The sequence below is a fragment of the Engraulis encrasicolus genome, chromosome 8 (genome assembly GCF_034702125.1).
Source record: "Engraulis encrasicolus isolate BLACKSEA-1 chromosome 8, IST_EnEncr_1.0, whole genome shotgun sequence".
Taxonomy (NCBI): Eukaryota; Metazoa; Chordata; class Actinopteri; order Clupeiformes; family Engraulidae; genus Engraulis; species Engraulis encrasicolus.
This window is the reverse complement of record NC_085864.1, coordinates 8,234,371-8,259,370: the sequence shown is the minus strand read 5'-3', so window position 1 is coordinate 8,259,370 and position 25,000 is coordinate 8,234,371. Positions and strand designations below refer to the sequence as shown.

Here is a 25,000-nt window from a genome sequence, read left to right as displayed (position 1 = left end):
AGCATCGTCCACAGAGGACTGTTCGCCCACTGGGAAAATGCCCAGTATACCAGTTTACCAGTCCAGGCCTATGGCAGCATTCTGGTATTGGAGTCCTAAGGAGAGGAGGAGGAGGAGGAGGGAAATAGAACCCTCTTGTTTGTCCTTGAGAGGATTCATGCTTGCCTTTTCAGACTTGTCTGTAAGGGCTTTAGAGAAGATTTGGGATGATTTTCTTGGCAGCGTCTTGCAACTGTGTGACAGAATAAAGGAAACTATGATCTGTGATATGATGTGAATATGACCTCAGTCGCCTTTCTTTCATTCTTGCATTACAGTCACTGTAAATGTGTGCTCACACATGTGCAAGAATGCTGATGCAAAAAATGACGATATATTTGTTTTTTATGCCCCATTTACTACTTTCTGCAGTGTTTTCCAACAAAAAATTAAGGTTCTACCACACTTTGTAATGCTGCAGGATAATTCTTGATTGCTTCTCACCACACACACAGCCTTACCATGTCCTTCTAATGTTACAATTTAGATTTTTACACCACCATATCCCATATTTAAACTTTGTATAAGGAGCTGTTGTAACAATTTGACACAATATTGTGATGATGAAGAGGCGAATGATTATAATGATGATGATTATGATTTTGATGATGATAGCAATGAAGGCAGCAATACTTTATTTGCTCCATCACCGGGCTGTATAACAGCAATTGACCCCCATTTGCCCTGTTCCATTCAGAGGAGGCTATAGGACATGGCTGTATAAAATCTGTAGAGGTCATTTGGGGTTAGATAGCTTTGCTGTTCCAGTCACCCACCCACACACACACTCTGTAAAATAAAAACACAGACATCCACAGGCAAGCCTATAATCACACGCGCACAAGTACAAACACACACACACGCACACACACGCGCGCACACGCACGCACAAACACACACCCAAACACCCGTGCCCTTTCCCCTCTGTGCTCCATCAGTTCTCTCTCCCTGAACCGTTGCCAAGGAGATGCTGATCTCTACTCCAGTAATCTAGCTCCTGATTGGTCCGTCCTGAATTCCTCTCGGGATGCCAGCTGCTGGTTGCACACGCCAATCTATTTATTTATTATTTACTTAGTTATTTACGGGACATATTTATTTATTTATGCCTCTATATTTAATTATTTATTCAAAATATGAGCCACTTTTTGTTCTGAGACCTCAATGCCGATATATTAATAGAAGAGGGAAAGCTGTGTGTGTGTGTGTGTGTGTGTGTGTGTGTGTGTGTGTGTGTGTGTGTGTGTGTGTGTGTGTGTGTGTGTGTGTGTGTGCGTGTGCGTGTGTGACCATTTTGTGGGTGGGGGTGAAGAGCCAACCGGCAGCGCCGGGCTCCAAAACAATGGAGCAGCAGAGGAAGCCGGAAAGCGAGACTGCTGCAGTACGATAAGCAGAGATTTGTGTCCCACCCTCAAGGGAGCCAAATGTGTGTGTGTGTGTGTGTGTGTGTGTGTGTGTGTGTGTGTGTGTGTGTGTGTGTGTGTGTGTGTGTGTGTGTGTGTGTGTGTGTGTGTGTGTGTGTGTGTGTGTGTGTGTGTGTGTGTGTGTGTTGTCTCCCGTATGTTTCAGTATAGGTCAGCCAACTTGGGCTGGGCCTTATTCTGTTCCCTTCTCCCCCCCCCCCCTCTCTCTCTCTCCTTCTCTATCTCTCTCTCTGTCTCTGTCTTCTCTATTTCCTTCCTTTCCCTTCATATCTCTGACCTGTAGGTGCTATTTGTTTTGATAGCCTGATGACCTGGTATGTTTGCTCTTCATGAACCTCTGCAGAGAACAAAGTCCCCCCCCACCTTAAATATTTTTTGCCCCCCTGCCGACCCTGCTACCCTCCTCTTGTGTAGCGCAGAATAAAAAAAGTACACACACACTTCACAACTATCTCTCAAAACCGCCCCCCTGCTCCTCCTCTCGTGTTACACAGAATAAAAGGTAATGAACAAAGCCCCTCACCTTTAAATATATCTCTCAGAACCGCCCCCCAATGCAAAAACAACTACCCACCTACACAACCCACCTGCCCCCCTGCCCCCATCTCCCTGGTGTACCGCAGAGTAATCGGTAATGAAGGGAGGATTAGTCGCCAATCAGACACACAATGCATGCTGGGATGTGGGAGGCTTTACTCTGAGCGCCGCTGTCGGACACGTTTTCACCCCACCCTATCCCCACCACTCACTCACACACACACAAACACAAACACACACATGTACGCGTGCACGCACACACACACACACACACACACAAACACACACATGTACGCGTGCAGGCACACACACGTATGCATGCACGCACACACACACACAGACACACACACACACAGAGGTATTTACACACAGAGAGACAGCCCTTGCATTTTCAAAAGGAACCCGACCCCCTACTCCACCCTGTGTGTGTACCGACCGTGTGTGCGCCCTTATCTGCTAAAAAAATCCTCTCCCTGTTGATTTTCCCCAGCACACCACCACCGTAACTACCCAGCCCTCTATCAACCATCCTAGATCCTGTCCAGGGCCGTTGACAGCCTTTATCGGGCCTGGGACAAAATCAACTGAAGGGGGCCCCCTATCGCAATACATACTACAGTACAATGTAATGGAGACTTTCTCAATATGCTGTATATATACAGTGCTTCCAATGTACTTGTAATGGGTACCCAATTCTGCACCCCATCCCCTCACCACGGGCCTGGGACAAGTGAGCCCACTTGCTGGCGGCAGGCTGGTCTAAGCCTATCAGCTATCAGCCCCCCACACACACACCTTTTGCTCTGCAGCCTAGTGGAGATTAGGCTGAGGTGCACTGAGGCCGGTGTCATGTGTGAATTAATTGAATGTGGAGACTGTGGGACGCTAATAGAAGCCTATCCGGACTGGGATTGGACAATACACACACACACACACGCACGCACGCACACACACACACACACACACACACACACACACACACACACACACACACACACACACACACACACACACACACACACACACACACACACACACACACACACACAGAAATAGAAGAGGGGTTCAAGTGTGTGTTTGTGCAGCTGTTACAGGCAGCTTATCCCCCCATCCCTCATGCGCACACATGGACACACACACACACACACACACACACACACACACACACACACACACACACACACACACACACACACACACACACACACACACACACACACACACACACACACACACACACACACACACACACAGAGAGCTTTGCGGCATGACAATGAACAGATGTTGCTGAACGTGTGTCGTCCCCGAATGTTGCGGCAAAAATGCAACGCTGAGAACTGTTTAGATCCAAATCAAAATACAGTATGTTCTCTCAAGCTCCAGCATATGTTGTTTCCTCGAAAGATTTCCGTTCGTGTCGGTTTTTCTTGTCCCTCTTTCTTCCTTTCCAATTTTTTTCCTGTTTATTCAGCCCCATTAGTATTTTGTGGGTGTGTTTTTTTTCTTGAGTGGTTTCCTGTCGTAACTTTGCTGATACTATCATATGACCCACGTTTGGAAGAAATCAGGTCCCGATGACATCACTGCACTGCACTGCACTGCTGGCCCCGCTTGCGAGCTTGAGAACCTAAACAAAACAAAAAAGAACGAGGTAGTGAGTGGGCGAGCGAACGAGCAAGTGAAACTCAGTACAAGTACATATACGTGAAAACATGACTGGCCAACCTGGGAGTGGATGGGTGGGAGTTGGGGGACCCACCAAAACAATACCATCACCATCACTTACAAACTCCCTGTAGAATCACAAAGTCATGACCGCCCCCTTCCCAATCTCCCTCCTCTATCAGCAAAAGGGCAAAGGGAGTTAGCGAGCTAGTGGGGAGGAAAAAAATCCTACGGAGGTCTTCTTTTTTACGAGATGGCAAACATGACTGCACAGTGAGCTGGCATGGGGCTTTTGCAGCGCTGAGTGCTGTAATTTGGGGAGATTTATATAAAACAAAATGAAGCTGGGGAGCCGAGGTTTGTTGCTCGGCGGAGGAGTTACTGGCATGTAAATAGCGGCTTTTATATGAAGACGCTTGGAGGCTTGCAAGTAGCCCCTTCGCCTCGAGAAACATGTGCCGTGCAAACGTGTGAACGAATGAAGCAACGAATGAGCTACGTAAACCATCAGCAACTCCCTCTTTCATTCCCCCTCCCCTCACTCCATGTCTGTCTCGACCTGATGCTGCACATATTTTAGCCCCGACCACAACGCGGTGCCGTTTTGCCAGGAACGGGATTATGACTTCATAGGCCCCTGGGCCAGGCAGCAAGAAAGGACCCCCCTCCATGGGTGTTGCTAGTTTCTAAAAAAGATTCAGTATTTTAGGCCAGATGTAAGAGTTGTTTGAGTTTTATGTTGTTTGGGGCTCTGGGTTTTTTGTCCCCCAAGTTTTAAAATACAATTGTTAAAAGTGCAATATTTAATGCAGTGTACACTTGACTTGACTTGGCAGTGTCAGAGTGTACATGTTGGGGATTGGGTTTCGGAGCCACACATGGTTCTGGGGCCTCTGGGCCTGAGCCCTTGTGTAGTGTGAATTACCCATCTATAAGTGTGGGGAGGGGGTTTCTTCCCTTTTACAGGGGTACCTACCACCTTTTACATTTTACAGTAATTGCGTTAATATGTTGGTACCCCCATAACCCTGACGTCTTTGTCCTTGGGGTATGCCAGGCCTTGATCACGGTATGCTGTGCTGCACCCCTTCAATATTAACTATGGCTGACTGCTGCTGTACTGTACACAAGCTGGTGTTTTGCACATCGTAAGTTGAAGGTGTAAAAAAGTGTTTTTCCTTCTTTTTTCTCTTTTTCTTCTTTTTTTACTCAGTCTACAGAACTGCAGAACACATGTGCCTAATTCTTGGCCTGGCATCATACACACTGTTTGCAGTTATTTAACTGAAAGCTCAAAGTCTTTTCACCTGCTCCCTACTCTCTTCTTCTAATCAGCAGGAACTAAAGAGCATGTGCATTAGAGATTATATTGAACTCAAAACTCAAAACTTTTTTTTCTCCTTCTGCTTTCTCTTCTTCTGAATGCCAGAAACTAAAGAGCCATGTGCGTCAGAGATTATATTGAACCACAAAAACTCAAAGGTGTTTTCTTTCTCTTTTTCTCTCTCTTCTCCAGGAACCACAGAGCGCGTGTGCCTGATCCAAGGCACAGTGGAGGCTCTTAACTCCGTCCACAACTTCATCGCCGAGAAAGTGCGCGAGATGCCGCAGAGCGCCCAGAAGACAGAGCCCGTCAGCATACTGCAGCCGCAGACCACCGTCAACCCCGACCGCGTCAAACAGGTGAGGCGTCTGGGCCGACAGACAGACAACACTCCTGGACACACACACCTGGACAGACCTGGTGTCGCACTCGCATCACACATCTGAAATATCAAAGTTGCCAATTATTTAATTCACAATAACAGTTTGCAGCAGTTTTTTTGTTGAATTGCAAAAGCAAGCAAGCAAAAAGTAATATGGGTTTTTATATCACAGTTGTCACTTTTAGCATCAGTTCCCCTGACACATGCAAACGCATGCATGCACACATGCACGCGCACGCACACCTACACGCACACACAGACACACGCACGCACACCTTAACCCATTCTCAGAAGTAACCTCCTCCACTGACCTCCTCCACTTAGACTGACATACATATGGTACTAACACCAGAGGGGTGGATGTCAGTCATCATTCTGTGCCCTGAAGAACGTAACCCATGGGACCAAGAAAAGCAAAATCATGTCCAACCTGGACCTCTGGGCAGATAGGGGCCTCTCTCCTCTCTTACATCCCCTTCACTGACCACCCTTAGCCTCACCGTAGCCCCTTAAAAGACACTGTTCTGCCACTGGGACATTGTAATAGTCACTGAAAAACGGAACTATCATACTACACCACTATGACAGTACACAGAGCCTCTACCATTGCCATTCTGGTAACAGCTAATTTATAACAGGGGTAGTGTCTTCATTCCATACCGTATCATTAAAGGGTCTCTATTATTACTACTCTACTAGACCACGCGTATCTCTCTTATATATTCTCCACTTTCCTTTGCCACTAACCTAGCATAGGTTCAACTCATATATCCTGTCCACTGACTAATCCATCACAGAATCCTCTCTTATATAGCCTACTATCAAGTGACTAGCCTAGCATAAAGCCCTGTCGCATATCATTTCCACTGACTACACCTACAGTGTTGAGTCCTCTCTCATATGCTCTCCACTGACTAGCCTAGCCCCTTAGCATCACAGATTGCAGCGGAGGCTACCGTAGCTATGCCAAGTATGTGACAATGAGTGCATCCTTATCAGACAAAAGATCTCTTCCTGGAAGTCCCCCAACTACAGTTCCCTAGTTAACATTCTCAGAACTCTCACTGACAACAACACGGTTGTGATGTGTGGTGTAATCGTGATAGTATAAATACTGTGCCGCGTAATACACTTTGTCTTTTAAAAGCAGGTGCAAGGAGATAAGATAGCCGTACATCAACCTCCCGTTCGCCACTGTGGACATGAGGCAGTGCCTTACGCCTTCTTCTCTTACACCTGAGCCGATAAAGGGAAGGTGATGACACTGTGAAGGTCGCTAAGAGTGATGGGCCCCATTACTGTTTCCAGATGAGCGTAGCCATGTGCTGTACAGAGCCTCCTCTACTATATACTGCCGTACCAAACAAAAATGCAGTAACTACGCTTCCTGGCAAACTGAGAAAGACGGCTTTAAAGTTTCTTTTCTGGCCAGACAACTGTGTTATAGGTAAAGTGGTGGTGACATTTCCATGTAATGTTTTATTTAGGACAGTATAGCTGTGTTAAATGTATTGTTTGTAGCAACCTCTGGTATTCTATGACAGATACAGAGCAGCAATCATAATTTATTCATTTAAGCTGATGTTGTTCCGTGCAATAGTGTTCCATATCAACTCTAAGACGAACTCTACAGAGGATGCTTGTCAGCAGTGAGAAAAGGACAAACGGTGAGCAGAGCCAAAAAAACACCACTGACAGTGCTTCAGTGTGAAACATGATGTACTTCAACCTGTGAAGTTATCTCATTACTCAGATTTCGTTATGCTAGTAACCAAGTGTTAAGTGTCATACATATACACTTGACACAAAACATTGATGTCATCACTCCACTGAACAATATATTTGAACAAAGTTGAAACTCAGCATAAGTAAAGTTAATAAATATATATATAAAAAAATAAATAAAAATTGAAGCATTTTTTTCCAAACAGTGATAGTGAAGGTCCAGGGAGTAGCCTATCACTTTCTAACCCTCCGTCGAGATTACTGAGTCATAGGGCTGCTTTAACCACCCCGAAATATATATGGCAAGCATGGATGCGGCCTACCTATCTCTTCTGGGCCTGTGTGCTGCCCGACCAACCAGCCGACTGGGAGGGAGGGAGCTGCATCAGCCCGAGCTACCCCAACCCAAGTCTGACCAACCTGGCTGGAGATAGCGAGAAACAATGTTGCACCTCTCCTTGCACAATTTTTTTTTGTTACGGCCCCAATGGATGATCCACCCCCTTTTTTTTGCTTCTCTCTGATCTTGACTTGTTTGCTTTACTAAAACCTATTAAAAAGTTAATCACAAAAAATAGATAGTGTGAGAAAAAAGCCAGGCCCAACTGGAGTTGTGAGGCATGGAGGCCCTTATCTGCTTGGCCTGTTGTTGGCTGACCAACCGGCTGCCTGGTTGACTGAGCTGGAGATAGGCATAGCGCCTGAGCGAGGTGCACGAGTCACATCCAAAAAGTCAGAGAGTGCGCGCACATCAGTAGCACAGGTGCTGGACCAAGCAGAAGATAACTGAAAGGAAAAGATAAAGGTGTGCAACACTGTTCGATGCTCCCAAACAAAGTTTAATGGCATGACGCTTCAGACTCTCAGCCCTTCATCAAAGTGCAACCAACAGAGGGAGGCGAGAGAGGGAGGGAGGCGAGAGAGAGAGAGAGAGAGAGAGAGAGGGAGGGAGGCGCATGGCTCATGTCTGGCCTTATCACGCCAAGTCTCCATTAAGCCCGGTGAGGATTATAGGGGCCGACTGTGTGCTGTTTTTATTGGAGAAGGAGGGGGATCTGCTATTCTTATCGCCCATGCGATACGGAGCGAGGGAGGCGGCGAGGCAGAGGGAGGGAGGGAGGGATGTACACATACACACATGCGGTACACTCACTGGCTCACTGGAAATTTGGAAAGCAGCGGGAGCCACGTGCAGGAGCTGTAAAAATTACAGACGTCATATTTTTTTTACTTGCTTTCTTTTTCACAGATGTTTCAGAGAGGGGGAGCGAGAGAGAGGTAGGGAGGAAAGGATGGAAGGGTGTAAGAGGGAGAAGATGAGTAGGGAAAGAGACAGAGACAGACAGCGAGGAAGAGACACAGAGACACACAAAGACAGAGGGAAAGTGAGGAGAGGGGAAAAGAGGGAGGGGGTTGGAAGGTATTCTTTCCTCTCATCTTCCCCTTTCCCGAATTTGAAGTTTTGGCCGGCCACAGTAGTAGCTGGTTTGATGGTGGAAGGAAGCTGATTTATTGTACAGGGGCCTGAACTGACAGGACCCAAACCCAAGCTCTAGCCTCTCAGGTTGCATCATAAAACCAGCGTCGCATCCTTTGGCAAAAGCCATCTCCTGTCTCTGCTGGCTCCAGAGAAAAGTCCTGAATCTTTCATCTTGTGTGTGTGTGTGTGTGTGTGTGTGTGTGTGTCTGTGTGTGTGTGCGTGCGTGCGTGCGTGCGTGCGTGCGTGCGTGCGTGCGTGCGTGCGTGTATGAGTGTGTGCATCTGTGTGTGTGTGAGCCGTGCATGTGTGTGTGTGTGTGTGTGTGTGTGTGTGTGTGTGTGTGTGTGTGTGTGTGTGTGTGTGTGTGTGTGTGTGTGTGTGTGTGTGTGTGTGTGTGTGTGTGTGTGTGTGTGTGTGTGTGTTCCACGCACTTGTGTGTATCTGTGTGTTTGTGTGTCTGTGTGTATTATCTGCAGAGCACAGATCCTCCAGCCTACTGTACTGACACCCCCACCTGAGCACCACGCAGAGCAGACAGTCCTACTAGCAGAGCCCAGAGAGGCAGACAGACCTCCTAGTAGAGCTCAGAGAGATCCACAGCTGTAGCCATGGCAAGCCTAATTACAAACAGTTCAACTAGGACAGCCAGCCGACTCACTCACTATAAATTACGAACATGCTTGCAGGTGGCTGTATCTGTCAGTGTTTGCTATCATGCTAGTAAGCCATGCATAACCAGTGTCTAATTATGGTCATATACTATAGATAGCATTGCCGTTCTGTGAAAGCTTCTCTCACATTTTCACCAGACGCCCCATCGTAACTCCCAGACCTGTAAATAGTGTGTTCTTGGAAATGGCTATTAAGATTGGCAGGTGGACTGATAGACAGGGTTCCTTTCGTTTTCCTGCACCAGCTTACTGAGTCAAAGTCAAACTATATGTTAAAATATTTATAGGCATAGTAGTCTGCATCTTTTTTGCATACCTAAAAAGCAGAAAGCGGAATATTCAAATGGTTACAAATATACAGTTCATACATACATTTAAAAGATTGAATATCTCAACTAAGACACACCATAAAATGTGCCTCAGGCAAGGCAGTAATAGTAATACATAGGCATAGTTGCATACAAATCCAAATGTATGGCACAGTATTGTAATGACAGTTCTGTAAATAGTTTAACCAATCAGCCCATGCCCGTGTATAAAGTTTCCTTGTGGAGCTCAAGTTGCCATCCACTTCACACTATCAGGGGCTCAGACACTCACGCAGGCACGCACGCAAGCACACATGCACGCACGCACGCACACAGTTTCCACCCTCTTTATTCTCTGGACATACGTACTAGAGTCACATGACATCCCTAAGACTACCCACTCCCTTACAGTCACTGCAACACGCAAATTCACATGCGCACACTCATGCGCACACGCACACATACACACACACGCACGCGCAAACACACACACACACACACACACACACACACACACACACACACACACACACACACACACACACACACACATACACACACATACACACACACACACACACACACACACACACACACACACACATACACACACACACACACACACACTTCCACATACCAGGGACTCAAACAGGGTGTTTAAGTGACAGAGGTCACCCTCTGAATCATCACATTCTCCACCGGCACGGAAGCCAGTGCCCTTGGAGACGTCCATTAGCTTTCAGCCAAGGGGCTGGACAAACTTCTCCTTCGCTGACAGAAGCTGCAGTTGCTGTAATAAAGTCATCACCACAAAACCCCCAAGTGCCAACCCTATGTTCCCCGTGGCTGTTTCAAGAGAGGGAAGCAGTCTCTGATTTGGGTTCTCGTTCACATAGTATTCAGGGCTCTTAAATGATCTTTTTTTCATCACTAGCCAAAATGGCTTAGTGGCTAGTAAGTTGGTGTTTTTTCAGGCAAACTGAAATTTCACCAGCATTTGGTCATAGGAGGTCTTCGATAACTTAAGTTTATTATACTATACTCACTATTACATTATACTATGGTATTCCCTAAGTACAATATTATACCACCTAACACACACAAAGCTGAAGCCGCTTCAACGGGGCTATAGGGTTAGTCATTAGTGATGAGTCACGTCATGTGTCATGGGTTTGATGTTAGATTTTGCTTTTAACATGCTAATCCTGATTTGACCTCGCTGCTGAAGGCGTCTGATCGCTCGCTTCTAGCCAGAAGCTTTTAGCTGAAACATCATCAGTGTGAATCAGAGGTTAGCCATAATTAAATCCTTATTACAAAGCCAACATTACATTGCACTTAGTTGACACTTTTATCCAGAGCGACTTACAGTTAGCCTATTGAAGTACACGGTAAAAGTGCAGTAAGCAATATTTAAATAGTTCATTTCCAGAATTAATCTTGATCATTCACAAATGCTACCTTTTTCATGGATACTTACCACCACCATCACATTCTAAATATTCATTATGACTGGGAAAATTGCATTTTTCATACATAAAAAGGTGGATCGTCTCCTTGTCCGCCATTTTGCATTTCCAGTAGTATTCTCTTTTTTGCTGCAAAACTTACTGTACTTTGGTCATAATAGTATATTTTCATGAAAAGATCAAATTTGGGAATAGCACAGTTGCAATTAGCAGCAATACCTACTCAGGCTACCATCTTACACAGTGCACATTTTAACAACTCCTAATGGGAGTGTGAGGTAAGGTGCCTTGCTCAAAAGCATCTCTGCCATAGATATACAGGGATTTGAAACTGTAACCATGCGATTCCAAGACCAACTCTCTAGCCATTACACCACATGGCTGCCTGCTAAATCTTCACTCATACCTGCCTCTGGTGACTTCAAGAAGATGAGACGTATGCTAACCGTGTCATGCTCATTCTTCCTTTATCAGCCTCCTCTTTGGCCCTGTGTGTCTCGAAGTGCCATAAGGAGCTGATTTATTGTGCAAGGTGCCATGAGGTTACACAGGTCTCACCATGACATTGTGGCTGATTGCAATTAGTAGGCTATTGGAAATGATTTGTCAGTGGAGTATAGCAGCCTCCAAAAGATGTGGAATTGCTGTATGTATTCATCGTTTTACCTAACGTGACTCGGTGTTGTTTACAGTGTGTCATGCCAGTGACTTGAATCATGAGTCATATAAGCAGATGACTGGCAGACAAAAATGGAAACAAACAACGACGTGAATAAAAATCCTAACTGACCGTATTTCTCCAATCACCCTTCCAACGGTCCAATGGAATAACAGGCCATCTGTGGAGCTATACGTATACGCTTTAGCATGCAATCGGACCAGGGCCGCTGACAGCTTTTAGTGGAGCCCAGGACAAAGTTATCTGAAAGGGCCCCCTCCCAATTCAAACAATGTCATGACGACTCAATTCTGGTCCCCCTCTTTCCCTGGGCCCGGGCCAACTGACCCTTTTGTCAGGCTTCCCTGAATTGGAAGAGTGAGAGCTCAAGGAAATGCACGTGACCACTTTCAGTCAGGCAAGAGGTTTTTTTTTTTTAAGAAAAGAACTTTAAGTTAGTGCTTTTAATCTATAAAGCATCTGTTAGTTGTTTGAAAGAAATAATTGAATTTAGTGTTCCTCATGATTCACGGTGCATTCTCATGTGTACTCATACTGTACATTTAAAAATCTGCATTATATTGTAGAGATGCTAATTTTTTATCCTGTACTCTCACAATTAGTATTTTTGTTTACTTTCCCTGTGGCCTGTGGATATGTTCATAAATGGCAGCAACATGGTCAAAGGAAAACATATACTTTATGGAACACACATGTGCTCTGATCAACATTCTCCAGTCACCGTGCCATTGCAATTATACAGCATTTTGGACTATTAATAACAATAATGTTATACATACGGTACACACACTACACTGTATGTCCAGACTCATACTATGTACACACACACACACACACACACACACACACACACACACACACACACACACACACACACACACACACACACACACACACACACACACACACACACACACACACACACACACACACACACACACACACACACACACTAACATATTGACTTGTGCGCGCACACATGCACACATGCACACATGCCTACTGCAGGGGCTCTCACAGCGCTTGTAACCATTTACCAAGGGCCTTTCAAGCCCACACATGAAACTGCAAATAGATTGTAGAGAAAGAAAGTCCTCTTTTTGCTCTTTTATTACACAACACTAACATGTCAAGAAATTGAACACAGCCCCCTTTTTATGCTTCACACACATAGAGGGATTCATCCTCACTGTGAGAAAAAAGAAAAAAAAGAGGGAGACACTAGCAGTGTTTAGGAATGGGTTGAGAAAAAGACCCAGAGCAATATTTGGGTCAGTGAGGGTTTAGAGAGTGAATTATGGCCTATGGCTGTCACATAGAATGGCTGAATACATAGAAATGACTACAGCTGAAGTAGTAGTAGAGTACAAACACTCACAGTCCTCTTGTGCCCGTCATCTCACGCAACCACCATGCTGTTGTGAAAGCATTTAGCCTACTTAATAATGGGAAAAATAGTTTAGATTTCCGCCATCATCGGTGAGCTTGACTGCTGTAGACACAGGGCACAAATGATTCTGAATGAGAAAAGTCCTTGAGTTTTGCAGTGATGACTAGTTGTATGTGTAGCATCTGTGGTAAATTCATTTAAAAAATACACTGAAAAATATGAATGGCATACTCTGCCCAGTACTGTGGGTAATACATATGCAGGGTAGTATGAAGTATGAGATGTGAGCATGAATATGAAGTATGAAAGATGAGATATCCACTCTTCAAAGAAGGCTGTAAGGTTCTAAAAAATATCAACACATATGTACATTAGATCAGAATAGATTCAGTTAAAAAGCCAGAAACCCATCTGGGCAATGTCAGACCTGCTCTTTTTTATGTAGGTAAATATTTGGGAATCTATCTCTGACCCTTTTATCTTATTCATTTTGTTGTATTTATGATGTTATTTATATCTTATTATTTGTTTATTTTAGGGTTGTCTTTGCATACTAGGTAAGAGTGTTTGTTATTGCTATCATGCAGTAGGGCTGACCATTTTGTTTTCAGACTTCACTACTTGATTGCCACTGTAAAACTGATACTGTGCACTTTGTGGCTGTCTGAATAAAAAAATCACCAAAATCTGCTTCGACTGGAATGTTCAGGCCACAAGTTGAAAAAATAGCCACTTACGTAAATAAAATATACAGCAATTGACTTGAATTTAGATTGACTGCTTACTCTGCAGCAGTGGTGAGGAGTGGAGCAGACCTTTCATGCGTTTTTCCAATGACCGTTGCCTCCATTTAATTGAGGTCACCAAGAAAAGAAAGGGAAAAAAGAAACGAACATTGAAAAAAAAGAAAACGAAAAGAAAAGAAAGCAAACAGATAAACAGACCCAGATGCTCAATTAGCCTGGCCATTGATTCGTCTCCCAATCAGTTTAAGTGATTATGGTGCATGGCCACTTCGTGATTGCCTGCTATTGATCTTCCAGCAATGCATTGTTTTCATTCACTATGCCGGCAGGACTGCACTTCGGTTAGTCATACAGTTAATTAAATATAACGCCATGCCCCTACTCAACCCACATGAACTACACTTGGTTGAACAATGAGCAGTGTGATCAGTCCTGCATCAGAACGTAGAAGTTAACCCTTTGCGCACAGCCTATGTTATAGCTTTAGTGTCACCAAAATTGTAATGGCTATGTCTTAATCTGTTATTTAAGGCTCACTGTAATGTCATAGCAATGTTGTAATGATGTAGTTGGGAATAGGCCCGCCGCCGACCCCATCTGCACAAGAGGCTACTTTGAGCAGAACTGTCATCATCATCATCATCATCATCATCATCATCATCATCATCATCATCATCATCATCATCAGCATCATCATCATCTGTAGAACTGTACTCCACTGCAACACAGAGATCCAGAGAAGGGTATTCAGGGTTCTGTACTGTGTGAATGGGTTCCAGTATAGGTCCAGTGGAGATTGTTCTAAGTTAAATCCTTTATAGTAGATGGCACAAACACCGGTCATGATGTCCAGTACTAGAACCCGTTACATGAAATAGGCGCCGTCTGCTCTGTCCTGTACTGGATTCTTTTGGGAATATACATAGCTTCTTGTTATGCTTTTTTGAGGGTTTTTATTATGAAAGGACAGTGTGAGATAAGACAGGAAATGAGCAGGAGACAGAGACGCGGGGCAGGTTCTGGGAAATGATTCAGGCCTCGATTCAGGACTCGAACCCGGGTCCCCATGGGCATGCAAGCCCATATGTGTGGGGTGCTTAGCATGCAGTAAAGAGACCCGCCTTTTAGGGTGCTCTTGCTCTGCTTTGATCAGCACCAGGTCCATTAGTTTCTATAGGCCCGGTCAGTCGAAGGTGTTTTGGACTGCATCCACCAGGATGTATGGAGTCCATATATACAGTAAGTGTTGACTTGGCAGACTCAGCTGCTGTGTGTTCTAAGGGTACTGTACTGTACTGTACTGTAAGTCAGAGAAGCCCACATGGGGGGGGGGTTTGGGCACAAAGGGGTCAGTTTTCTCGGGCTCAGACGTCAGGTGGCGCAACGGCATCTAATGCCCATAAATTAATTAGTAATTGATGGTTGATATGCTGCATTGAATATACTTCTTAGATAGTCCACCGAAAATTAAAAAAAATCCATATATAGTTGCACTAGCTGTCGTTGCACCTCCCTGACGTGTCCTACTACTGCAACATCACTGACCCATGTATTGGTTTGGGTGGCGGTGCAGGGGGACTTTGCATACGACTTTGCCCCGGGCTCAGGCAGGGCTGTCAGCGGCCCTGTGGGGCTTGGTTAGCAATGGGGCTGATGGAGTTTTGTGCTTAGCGAGCAGTCTGAGGGGCGGCGGGCCGTAACATTAAATTCACAGGACATGGCAGCCCTGATTCTGGCCTCCGCACCCCGGCAAAGCTGTCACTGCGATTATTAATGTGTGTAATTATAAGGGGTTATCAGACAAGTCTTTCTCTCTTACACAAGCACAAATGTGTGTGCGCGCACACACAAACACACACACACACGCGCACACACACACACACACACACACACGCACGTGCACGCACACACACACACACACACACGCACACGCACACACGCACACGCACACATGCACACACACACTCTCTCTCTCTCTGTCTCTCTCTCTCTCTGTCTCTCTCTCTCTCTCTCTCTCGCTCGCTCTCTCTCTCTCTCTCTCTCACACACACAGAAAACACAAAAGACACACTCTTTCTGCAGTGTTTGAATTTCTCTGTAGTGTCATTGGCTTTGCATGCAGGACATTTTTGCACGCTTACACACATGCGCATGCACTTGCACACATGCACTATTTTGCTCAGGCTGGCATGCACTAACACAGAGTAGTAATGTCTTTAGAAAATTGTGACTCGTCAGCAGTTGCAATTGCAGAAATACAAAATTGATGCCATTATTTCTGCCTACGTCTCGCTCGCTGGATGTAGATTTAGATTATTAGATGAATGTTTTGCCCAAACATGCTCGTTCAAGCAAGCATGCAAACCGTTGATGAGGCAAAAGCAAAAACAGCATGCCAATCATACAGCCTTGCAAGCCTGAAATGTTCATTTTCATTCACAACATCGTGCACACCCTCTCACATCTTATGTAGAGCTTTGTTAAGCGAAAAAGCAACTGAACTATGCATATTTAACATTTTGCACTCATAAAAAGCCAAGTAAGATACAGCAAAAAGCCTTCTGTAACTTCAAGAGGTGTGCACAGTACAGTAAATGCCATTTACCGAACGTGTGTTAACCCACCACTACATCACCGCTCGTAAGTGTGTTTAATGAGCCTCCGCTAAATGTCATGTAATGTAATGCACTCCAATTACAATGCAATGCAGTGTATGGTAATGTTTGAAAGAGTAGAAAGGGCTACTTGTGAAATTAGCCACGTGGTGGTGTGCCACATGGCATGGCAGTTAGGTTGACTTCTGGAGCTCGTTACGGAACAGTGATATCACTTGCACTGGCCCCCAGGTTGTTTCTGAGTATCAGGGTACCATTTTGCACACACAGTGTATACACAGTGTACACACAGTGTACACACACACGCGCACACACGCACACACAAACACACACACACACACACACACACACACACACACACACACACACACACACACACACACACACACACACACGCACACACGCACACACGCACACACACATACACAGAGTCAAGTGGAAGTGGGCGCGTGGGAGAGAGACTCTCTCAACACATGGGAGCCAGTGGGAGCGTAGTGGAATATGTGTGTGTGTGGTTGTTATGGCGATGCTACCCGATCCCCTTTTGGCTGGCTGCGATGGGATGAGATGGGATGAGATGGGAAGGGAAATCTCATGGCTGGCTGTGGAAGGAGCACGGCTGTTGTGGCATTACAGGGCTTGAGATTGTGTGTGTGTGTGTGTGTGTGTGTGTGTGTGTGTGTGTGTGTGTGTGTGTGTGTGTGTGTGTGTGTGTGTGCGTGCGTGCGTGCGTGCGTGAGAGAGAGAGAGAGAGAGAGAGAGAGAGAGAGAGAGAGAGAGAGAGAGAGAGAGAGAGAGAGAGCAAGCATCCATTCCATTTGTTTCTGTGAGTGTGTTTGTGTGAATGAGTGTGTGTGTGAATGAATTTGTATGTGTGTGTGTGTGTGTTTGTGTGTGTGTGACCGCTGAGAGCCCCCTAAGGGGAGCGGGGGGTGACTGGGAGATGTAAGATAAGACGCAAAGTCATGTTAGGCAACAGCTGTCCTCTCTCTTTCTCTCTCTCTCTCTCTCTCTCTCTCTCTCTCTCTCTCTCTCTCTCTCTCTCTCTCTCTCTCTCTCTCTCTCTCTCTCCTTGAGCTGTAATCTCTATGGCAAATGGTCGTTAGGGGAAGACACAGTTAGTGCCTCAGATTTAATCACACCAGACATCAGTCAGACGCTTGCAACCACTTAGAATATAGACATGCTTACACACAACACACACACACACACACACATACATACACACACACACACACACACACACACACACACACACACACACACACACACACACACACACACACACACACACACACACACACACACACACACACACACACACACACACACACACACAGACACAGGATATTCAATTTATTTCCGTGACACACAAGGAATACAAGTATTTCACAGCAGCAATTCATCAGATTTACGGAAAACAGTATCCCAATTTAGGCCAAAAAAATGTCACTGATGCTGAGTGATTTCATACTTTTTTTCAGAGAGAAAAATAACTCACAATAACCCAGGTCAGTTTTGTTCGTAACCATGGCTACGGCCCTCGTAGACCTTTTCAAAAGAGCCGCTTTGTAGTGGCTTCCTCAGGTACGCTCTCACTTCCTGTGACCTTTAACCTCCCTGCCCAACACCTGCTTCCACTTCCTGTTGTTCCCCTCCCAGAACAGGAAACACGGTCCTGCAGTCTACAGGAAGTGGGAAGTCATTTGTGCTTTTAAGGCCCCAGCAGGCGTGGGCACATACGCGCGCGCGCACACACACACACACACACACACACACACACACACACACACACACACACACACACACACACACACACACACACACACACACACACACACACACACACACACACACACACACACACACACACACACACACACTGCATGGAAAATGAGGCGTGTTATGAGGGTGTTTTGTTGTCCATAAATAGCTCCTTTTACGCACTTATGGTCACCTATAAAAGGCTGCCATTTTGATACTATATTATACACACAAATGCACGCGCACACACCCACACCCACGCACACACACACACACGTACACATACACAGTAAAAACTGCAGTGTTAATGCAACACTAACAGAGTCAATTTAACACCTCTTAGAGTTTATTTGGTCCCCGAATACTCTCTAAGTGTTGAATTAGCATTTTTTACTGTGTATGCCCTGCCATCAGTACAGTCTTATTTATTTTTTGCCAGAGGAGGGCGGGTTTCCACCGCAGGTTTTCTAGAGATCCAGTCTGTGTGACAATATGCGTTACAATCATTTTTGTGTCATTGTGTCACTGTCACCAGAGACGTGACAGTCTCATATCAACAAATGCAGGCTTGGATGAGCAATCTCCCACAATGGATATAACCATGCGAACGCAGAGAGAGCGAGACAGACCCGCAGTTACCCCCAAAAAACACTTCTTGTTGAGCCATCCATCATTTATGTATTATAATGCATTATTCATCATGGAAAAAAACGGAGGGAGCTAAAGAGAAGAAAGAAGAAAGCAAAAGCTGGTTTATGTGACGCCGACACTCATTGAGGTCACGGAGGTCTTTCTGTCTCTCTCTCTCTGTATCTCGGTCTCTGTCTCTCTCGAGCAGCCTATCTCTCTCTCTCTCTCTCTCTCTCTCTCTCTCTCTCTCTCTCTCTCTCTCTCTCTCTCTCTCTCTCCTCAAGACTATAGATGTGTCAGCAGGCATCATCTCTCATCAGCTGCCAAAACAACACAACAGCAATAACAACAGCATGGATAATAACAACTAGCCTACAATACATCAATAAAACCAAATGAAATACAGGCATGGCACCAGATGAGGGCTAGCGACAGTCAAGAAGATAATAACATGACAATCGTGAAGATTTATATTTGGAACTGGACTAGAGGAAGTAAAATAGCTGAAGAGAGATTAATAGCTGAGGAAGAAAAAAAACAAGACGCGCTTTGCAAGCAATTTTTTAATGATAATACTTTTTATTTACACTCACAACACAAGAGTGATATCAAGAAATTTGAACAAAATACTGTATACCCAAACACTTTAATGACAAAGGTATATCCAAAATGTGTTTTGGCACAGTGGAGTTCTTGTTTGCAAGCATTTTTTAATTCTCAGATGTTGCATATTTTCTTTTTGCAGCATGCCGCCATCAAGGAAATGGCAAACTGTGCCAAACTGTGCTCTCTCCTTTCACTAGGCTGTAGTCTATTAGGGAGGGGGTTGATTTTAAACCTTTGCAAACTGTTTGCAAAATAATAATAATAACAAAATAATGTTACCATTTTGTAGCAATAACACTCCCACCATTGGTCATAGTGTAGAAGGAAAGCATGCTGGGTAAAAATTGTGTTCGGTAGCTGCCTGTCTGGCGGGGTGTTGCCTTCGGACACACACACACACACACGCACACAGGCACACACACACACACATGCACACACACACGCACACACACACACACACACACACACACACACATGCACACGCACACGCACATGCACACGCACACATACAAACACACACACGAACGTGAAGTGTCTGCGTCCCTCATCTCCCCCCCCATCCTCGGCCTCCTCAGTAATGGAGGGGGCGATTACGTTAAGTGGCCGCATTATTCCAAACCAGTGCTCCTCCATCCACAACACCACCAAGCCCAAGCTATTCAATTAGGCAGCCCGCACAATCTAATCATGTTTCTCAGCAAGCGGCCGGACACACAACACACACTGACTGACACACACAAATACACACACTGACTATCACACACACACACAAACGCACACAGACACATACACATAGACAGACAGACACAAGCACACACACACACTTACACAAGCACGCACGCACGCACACACGCACGCACGCACGCACGCACACACGCACACAGAGACACACAAACACACACAAACACAGACTGTCTATCTTAGTAATTTCCTCTATCTTTTGTTGATGGACTCTCTTTCTCTTTCTCTTTCCCTTTCTCCCTTTCTCATTCTCTCTCTCTCTCTCTCTCTCTCTCTCTCTCTCTCTCTCTCTCTCTCTCTCTCTCGCTCTATGTCTCACTCTCACTCCTTCAGACACACACACACACACACACACACACACACACACACACACACACACACACACACACACACACACACACACACACACACACACACACACACACACACACACAAAGGCCCAGCCCTTGCTGTGTAGGCCGCCTGTCCGCCAAATTAAAAGTGACATCAAGGGAATTGCTATAATGTCTGAAAATGAAGTAGGCGAAGAAAAAAAGGAAAAAAAATAATAGGAGTGTTTTCTCCCCTGCTAACCTCCACTCCTCTCTCTCTTTCTCTCCATTTCTCTATCCCTCCATCTCTGGAGGCATCGCTCAGTCGGTGGCGGCTCTGAAATATATTTTATGCCGTTTTTAACCTTCAGCTCTGTCATCTGGCCGGGGAAAAAAAGGTCACTTTCTCCACCAAGTATTGATCGAAGGGTAGGGGGCGAGAGGAGGAGAGGAGAGGGAGAGAGAGAGAGAGAGAGAGAGAGAGAGAGAGAGAGAGAGAGAGAGAGAGAGAGAGAGAGAGAGAGAGAGAGTGCGTGCATGTGTGCGTATGTGTGGGGAGAGAAGAGGAAAGGGCGCCTTACATAGTGTTTGTGGTCTGACAAGTCTGGTGTGCCTCTACCTCCTTCTCTCTCTCTCTCTCTCTCTCTCTCTCTCTCTCTCTCTCTCTCTCTCTCTCTCTCTCTCTCTCTCTTCCTCTCCCCCTCTCTCTCTCTCTGTCTCTCTCTTCCCTTTAATGCCACTGCTCTCAGTCTCTCAGGGACTTATAGACATGTGCACTGGTGCATGGATTGTGTGTGTGTGTGTGTGTGTGTGTGTGTGTGTGTGTGTGTGTGTGTGTGTGTGTGTGTGTGTGTGTGTGTGTGTGTGTGTGTGTGTGTGTGTGTGTGTGTGTGTGTGTGTGTGTGTGTGTGTGTGCGTGTGTGTGTGTGCGTGTGTGTGTGTGGCATATGATAGAACTCCATTTGCACTTTTCTTGACATGGAGGAAAAAATATGATTCCGTGTGACTGAGTGTGTGCGCGTGCGTGTGTGCATGTGTGTGTGCTTGCGTGCGTGCGTGTGTGTGTATTTGTGTACCGCGTGTGCGCACGTGTGTGTGTGTGCGTGTGCAAATGCGGAAACAGCGAAAGCAGAGAGACAGGCTGATTAATTATGTATCTCTTTGTAACAGATGATATTTAGGGATGTCTTGGTGCACTTGCCTTTGCGGTGCACAGGATGACATGGGACCATTAATCACAGGCCCGAGCCCCAGGCAAGCAGTCACACACACACACACACACACACACAGGCACGCACGCACGCACGCACGCACACACACACACACACATACACACACATTTCCAGGCAAGCAATCTTTGGGGGGGTTGTGGACGGTAGTGACGGCAGTGCAGGACATTTACTGGGGTGACACACACACATGCACGCGCACACACACACACTTTCATGCTGCATTTCAGGACTGCACCTGCATACACTTACGGTACATCAACATTTTACATACAGTACACACACACACAAGGACATCACATACACACTCGCACTTGTGACCCCCCCCCCCCACACACACACACACACCACACTCACAAAATTAGCATAGTGAACCTCAAGGACAGGCCTATGCTGTTAAATTCACTGAGATTTACCATCGTCCACTTTGACATGCTGTGTACGTGTGCATGCGTGCGTGCATGTGTGTGTGTATGTGTGTGTGTGTGCACGCCTGCAAGAGTGAGTGTGTGTGTGTGTGCATGTGTGGCTGACCTCTGACTGAGGGGGCTAGAAGGTCAGTGCGGCAGGACAATCACCTCCTTCATTTTAGTAGATGTATAATTTACGAGGAGCTTTTACATGATTCATGGCCCCTCGTCCTGCCTCACAGAGGAGCCACTCTAGCACAGGGCATCGCACACACATGCACACGCACACGAGCGTGCACACATACACACACACACACGCACGCACGCATGCACGCACGCACGCACACGCACACACACACACACACACACACACACACACACTCACCTCAGGCAGAGGTCACGGAGCACAGCAATAACATGCTGGGTCATAGCCCGGGACATTCTCCAATCTCTCTCACACACACACACACACACACACGCACACACACACACACACACACACACACACACACACACACACACACACACACACACACACACACACACACACACACACACACACACACACACACACACACACACACACACACACACACACACTCAGACACTTGCGGCCACACATGCCCATATATAATGTGTGCATATAGTATGTTATATATAAAATATTGAAGATATATTCTAATGATGTATTTCTATAATAATTAATTAATTGATTAATTATTAATAAACACATAAGTCCAAACATGTATGTTCAGTAAGCGTGACAAAATTCCTTCAATCGTGCGTAGGTGGACTCTACATAGCCGCAATTTGTGGTTGCTCTGCGTATTACGTCTGCTTATCCACGAGTGCCAGAAATAGCACATTAATTTTGGAGGGAAAGGATCGCCTGCCCAGAGTTCTGCAAGTCGTCAAGCACTGAGTGTTTCTGCAAGACCAAAAAAAGACAACTTCTCTAAATGTCCTCCACAACTTGCAGATATATCGAGGGAGATACAGAGAACTTGGCCGTGCGGCCAACTATTTTCTATCTGTTTTTTTTTTCGTTCTTTCTTTCTTCATCGTCTTCTGGTCTTCTTCCTCCTCTCTGCTCCTCATAGATATGGACTGACTCATGCTGTAGGCATCTGTTATGTTCTGTGAATGCTGGCTAGGCGTTACAGTGTTATTATTTAAAAAGCTGCACTCCACTCCCCGACACTCCTCTCTGTCTTTCTCTCTTTCTTTCTCTTTGTCTTTATCTGTCTTTCTCTCTATCATTTTCACTCTCTCTCTCTTTCTTTCTCGATCTTCAGTCTGTCCATAGCTTGCTTCCTACTCTTCTCTACTCTCGCTTACTTTCTCTATCGCTCTCTCTCTCTCTCCGTTTCTGTGGGGACAGACAGCAGTACATGACTGCGATTTAGAGCAGGGCCCCTCCTGTGCTGAAACAGGTTAAATGATCAGAGTAGCAACAGTGGCACCCACAGTAATCCACACAGGCCACGCAGGCACGCACGGACGCACACACGCACACACAGAGAATCCAGGCTGGTATGCACCGTACGTACACTAAAACACGCACATACATATTCAGAGAAAGAGAGAGAGAGAGACAGAGAGAGAGGAAAAAACAGAGAGAGAGATGGTAACTGGAAAGGGAAGTTATACCATCTCTGTAGAAGCCGACCGATGTTAATGGCCAGCCCTTTAAAGATCATTCCTCTTTCGAGATGACAAAATAAATCAGACATTTAAAGGGGAAATCATGAGGGGAAAACGAAAACATATCATGCGAAAAAGAAATTAGGGTCCACAACACTCTTATAAAAAGGCTTCAGAAATTCTCGTTAAAGTGAAAATGAAAAAGAAAAAGTTTTAGCCGTGGAGAAAGTTATGAAATCTGTTCCCTTTCAAAACGAGAGCAAAAAAAAAAAGAAATCTTGCCCTTCTGAGAATAATAATTATAATTCACAATCTGTCATCATTGAAAGGGGGCTGTGGGCAAAGCAATACTGTGGGAAGAGTAATACAGAAGTGTGTGGCTTTGAATCGTAAATCAACAACAACAGAGGGTAAGAGGAGGGGCTAACAGACGTGTGTGTGTTCTGTCATTTCATTTTCAGCAACAACACAAACAGCTGATCCATCTGGCCAGTCACACCAAATGCTACTGTCCTCATTATACCCGTCTTAGAACTGGGACACTGTGTGGTTTTGTGATTACACTTCCTCTAACAGGGAGGTTATGTTTTTGCCCATTTTTATCTGGCTGTGGTTTCTTTTTTTTTTTTTGCTTATCAGCAAAATAACAGAAAATGTCAGGAACGTGACATTTGGAACAATGAACATTCATTTTTTTGACTGTACATCACTGCCTCGAGGTGGCGTTTTTCTGTTTTGTTGTGGTTACGTAAAAACAGTGCTTTGGCTACCTTGCAAAATAGCTAAAAATATGGAAAGGCAGTTTGGGGAGATTGAACTACTTGGCAAAGGTTTGCATTCTCTGAATGTTTTGTTTTTCATGTTATTATTATTATCCTTAATAAAGTGAGACAGCCCCCTGCCTGGCCTTAGCCTCTCCCTGTGTCCACACGAGACAGCAGAGGTTTGGAAATGCCTCACTTGATCTTTCTCACTCCTCACCTCTCCTCTCCTCTCCTATCCTCTCCTCGCCGCTCTTCTCCTCTCCTCTCCTCTGCTCGTCTCCTCTCGTCTCCTCTCCTCTACTCCCTGCTCCTCACCTCTCCTCTCCTCTCCTCTCCTCTCCTCTCCTCTTTTCTCCTCCCCTCTCCTCTCCTCTCCTTGCCTCTCCTCCCCTTACCTCCTTTCTCCTCTCCTCTCCTCTCCTCTCCTCTCCTCTCCTCTCCTCTCC

At 45.6% G+C, this 25,000-nt stretch overlaps 1 protein-coding gene across 3 annotated transcripts in view; it reads left to right on the top strand.

Annotated features, from left to right (window-relative positions):
- Nucleotides 1-25,000, top strand: part of nova2 (NOVA alternative splicing regulator 2) — a 125,591-nt gene that overhangs the window by 77,260 nt on the left and 23,331 nt on the right. For all 3 annotated transcript variants that reach the window (XM_063204934.1, XM_063204933.1, XM_063204931.1), the window contains one exon: nucleotides 5,182-5,348. In XM_063204934.1, coding sequence (XP_063061004.1) covers nucleotides 5,182-5,348 — 167 coding nt within the window. The remainder of the gene's footprint in view (nucleotides 1-5,181; nucleotides 5,349-25,000) is intronic.